Source organism: Aplysia californica, unplaced genomic scaffold (assembly GCF_000002075.1).
Source record: "Aplysia californica isolate F4 #8 unplaced genomic scaffold, AplCal3.0 scaffold00417, whole genome shotgun sequence".
Taxonomy (NCBI): Eukaryota; Metazoa; Mollusca; class Gastropoda; order Aplysiida; family Aplysiidae; genus Aplysia; species Aplysia californica.
The window spans coordinates 597,197-601,173 of NW_004797687.1; the positions used below are offsets into that span (position 1 = coordinate 597,197).

Sequence of the window (3,977 nt, forward strand, 5' to 3'; positions counted from 1 at the left end):
GCTCTATAGACAGGGCAAAGAAAGGTGGGAGGTTGATGGTGTAGCAAAAATCCTCAAGGCACCGCAGAAATGGGAGGAGAGCTATTAAATGTATTTATCCTTTATGGCAAATATGCGCAGGGGGCTCTCGTGGCCTAGATGTAAAGGTGTTGGCCTCTCATTCAAAGGTCCCGGGTTCGAATCCGGTTAGCAACCGAAACATTTTCTTCTCAAAAATTGTCTCCTTTCACCTCCTTTCCTGCTCTCTAGCAATGTTCTGTTGTCTGCTTTCATTTCCACTTTCTGCCCCCACCCCCTCACTTCCTTTGCCCCCTCCTCTGGGCTCCTGACTCTTTCTGAAGCCTTTCTACTGCTACTCCTTGGCTCCTCCTTACTGCTGTCTTTCTGCCACACCCCTGACCTTCTGGTAGGAAAGATCTACACCTAGCCTTCTCGGACAAGGGCGAAAAATCTCGGAGGGCCCGTGTGCACGTTGCACACGTTAAAGATCCCTTGGTGGTCTAAAATCGATAAGAGTAGGCTTCGGCCGCCACCCGGGCAAAATTCAAAATTTCCTACCAACTGAAAGTATTAGGTGTGTCCCGCGCGCTCATATGACCTTATGCAGTTGCGAGCGCCGTAAAAAACTTTACAAAAACAAAAAAACAAAATATGCGCAGAGTTATTCTCAGCTTATCGTTCTGACATAATATGTATTAATGACATTTTACTCGCTGATAGTTATAGATATATTATTGTCATAATATTACACGCTACTTGTTACTGATATTTTACTGATATTTTACTGATATTTTACTGACATATTACTAATTAATACTGACATATCAATGGCGATTTAATGGCATTATAATACCATTCACCAATAGTTACTGATAACACATTATTTACATATTACTACATTTGTAGCTATATGTTATTGACATATTACTAACAAATTACAAGCACATTACTGACCTACCGAAGTACTGACATATTACTAGCTAAATTTTACGGACATATTACTGGCATATTACCGAAATATTCTGACTTATTACTAGCTAAATGCTACTGACATATTACTATAGCTTGTTAACTTTCGTCTGTCCACTGTTAAATCTAGATAAAAACAAAGTACTCTGTTAAAATCTTCTCGCATCATTGCATAGGGGTCCAAAAATTGGATAACCAACATAATCTAAAAGCCTATTAATGAAAGTCACTGAAAACTAAAGTTTCGACACGTTTCCTTTGATTTTAGCCTCATTAGAGTAAAAAAAAAATCGTCGGGGATTTGCAGCGTACACATGAAACACTAGAGCGCTGACCCATTTTCACTACAACAAACTTTAACGTACGCCTATGAAACACGGTCCAAGAAATCAAATGAGCGAGACCTGAACTAAGGGGCTGGGTGGTATCACTGTCTCAAAATTATTAAGAAGTTCTTAGGCTCGATTACATAAAACCATTTATTGTAGTGATCATTTTTATGCACCCTAAGGGCAGTGTTCTGTTTTGCAAAGAATTTTACGGAGCTCGCAACTGTATAAGGTCATTTGAGCGTGCGAGACACATTAAACGTTTTTAAATTTGATATAAATAAATTTTAAATGTTGCCCGGATGGCGGTCGAAGCTTACTCTTATTGATTTTGGACCACCAAGGGAACTTTAAAGTGAGAAACTTGCACACGGGACCTCAAAGAGTTTTTGACTTTAATCAAGAAGGCAAGGTGTTTAATCTTACCTACCTTAACATTGGGGGTGTGGCTGAAAGACAGCAGTAAGAATGAACCATGGAGTAGCAGTAGCAGTAGAACTGCTGTAGAAAGAGTCAGGAGCCCAAGCCCAGAAGGGGGGGGGGCAAAAGGGAGGATTGGGGGAAGAAAGTGTAGACGAAAGCAGACGACAGGACATGGTTAGAGAGCAGGAAAGGAGGTGAAAGGAGAACATTCTGGAGAAAAATTTTTCCCATCGCTGTCAAGTTTCGAATCCGGGACCTATTGAAAGAGAGGCGAAGACCGTAACTTTTTTAGTACGTAGAAAAAAAGATTTCTTTAAAAAACTTCTTCGTTTGGTCGTTGACCAACAGACCAACAAGGCGTGCCATTGAGCACAAGTGGGTGGCTGGAAAGAGTCAGCACTCTCCACAAGAGAAGGGAGGTAAGTGCGAGGAAAAGATGGCTGGTCTCTCATATTATTGGGCACTTATGAGGATTCTGGGTTAAGAAAGGTTAGACGTTGATGAGAAACCGGTAGCCGGATCTAGTCCTCTAAATAAAGTAACCTCTCGTTCCTTAGGTCAGTTCATAAAACGATGCCTAACTGAACTGTGCTTGTGGTGAGAAAGGGTAAAAGAGAAAGGACAGCAGTTGGGGCCAGAGATTTTCAGCTCAAGCGATCTTCTCCGGTACGCCTACTTATCGGACTGGAAGCAGGCAAGTGAAACAATAAAGAGTAGTTCTACTTAGCAACGTACAGCAACATCAGAATATACTATTCTGCTGGTACAAAATAATGTGAAGTTTATTTAATCAGTTGCCCCACTGGTTTGGGTGTGAATTTATTTTAGGGAAAGCCAGGCTTTCTCGATAACGACAATTAAGCGAATGTTTATCGCTTTAAAAAATTATATTAATTGCGTCGTTACCTTGAATAGGCTACAAAAGGCAAACAGCAAATCAACACCCCCAAAAGAAATTAAGGAATTATAGCGCCGTCAAAAATTCATGATCCAACTTATTGTAAAATATATTTCCTCAACAATCGAACATCGAGTCCCCGACTTTTGTACTATGACTTGAATCAATCTGTCTAAACAGATCAACATTTTTGTAAATACCTGCTAGCTGTATAATAGCAAGTTTCCTAATGAATACTAGTAAACATTCCTAGTGGGTAGTTTCTACAGAATTTGAAACGTTTACTGCTGGGGCAATATCGCTTTAAAAAGCATTTTTATTCTAATCGCGAGATTATGCTTCTTGAATGCATGTTTTGTGAAGCTTTAGTGCAAAATATTTGTTCACTATAAAATACATTTCTTGTTACAAGTTTTGCCACTAAATAGTATCATTGATTAGACATGATGTAGGCCATATGCGCACGCAAAAAAATGTGTGAGAAGCGGGGAGTGCTGGGAACAATCCCATTTTTCGCATGGCGGAGATCTATAGCATTCAACAGTAATTTATGAAGAAAAGTTTTATTTAAATTTAGCCTCAATTGTTGAGGAAAAATATGATCAAGTTAAGAAAAGCAATATTTTGAATTATGGATACAAACTGCTGTGCAAAGTATGGATGACATTGACTCACCCGTTAAAGAGATATTTGAGGATGCGTTGCGCCATGAATTTTTTTCTACCGCACTAGATCTATAAGGTTTACACTTGAGATGCTGGTGATGAATTAAAAGCCATGTAAAAACCGTTCAAAGCGTTTCTATTGGTTTGAAATGCTGTTTTGAAGATGTAGTGTACAAGCATCTGTTGTGTAGTGGTTAGGTGCTTCGCCGTCGCACGCAGAAGACCTGAGTTCGATTCCTGGGACAAGATAATTTTTGTATAGAACGTCTCGAACTTCTTGTTGCGACGTTGTTTTCCTCTCAGCCCGCGTTGTTCCTGGCAGACAAATCCGAGACCCGCCTCAGAAACTGTCTAGATTGAACCGATGGGACGGAAAACTTCTACATTAAAAATAAATGCAGTCCGTGATTCAACAACACAATAATTTTATCAAACTTAAGTAGCCTCCCCTTTTCAACCGGCAGTCACAAAAATGTTCACAGGTTGGCTCTGAACTACAGAACATTAACTCGGTATGATTTAGAATGTTTAGATTCCTATTTCTCTTTTTTGTTTTTTTATTGAATGTTTTTGGGTTTTTTTTTATTGTTCGTTAGTTTTTTATTGCTTTAATTTGTTGTTGTTGTTTATTTGTTGGTACAGACGCTCCAGATGATGAAGTGCTTCGACTTGTTGAGTGTTTTGTTGGTGGTG

At 39.4% G+C, this 3,977-nt stretch overlaps 1 protein-coding gene across 3 annotated transcripts in view; it reads left to right on the top strand.

The window, feature by feature from the left end:
* The first annotated feature begins 2,042 nt into the window (after nucleotides 1-2,042).
* Nucleotides 2,043-3,977, top strand: part of LOC106012574 (serine/threonine-protein kinase fray2) — a 6,343-nt gene continuing 4,408 nt past the window's right edge. The window contains exons 1-2 of one of the 3 annotated variants that reach the window (XM_013085915.2): nucleotides 2,043-2,140; nucleotides 3,927-3,977. The exon at nucleotides 3,927-3,977 is cut by the window's right edge and continues 259 nt beyond it. In XM_013085915.2, the coding sequence (XP_012941369.1) occupies nucleotides 3,936-3,977 (42 nt within the window). In that variant the 5' untranslated portion in view covers nucleotides 2,043-2,140; nucleotides 3,927-3,935. Of the gene's footprint in view, nucleotides 2,141-2,199; nucleotides 2,416-3,718; nucleotides 3,797-3,926 lie in introns of those variants that run through there. The other 2 variants (XM_013085914.2, XM_035971327.1) reach the window with 2 other exon arrangements.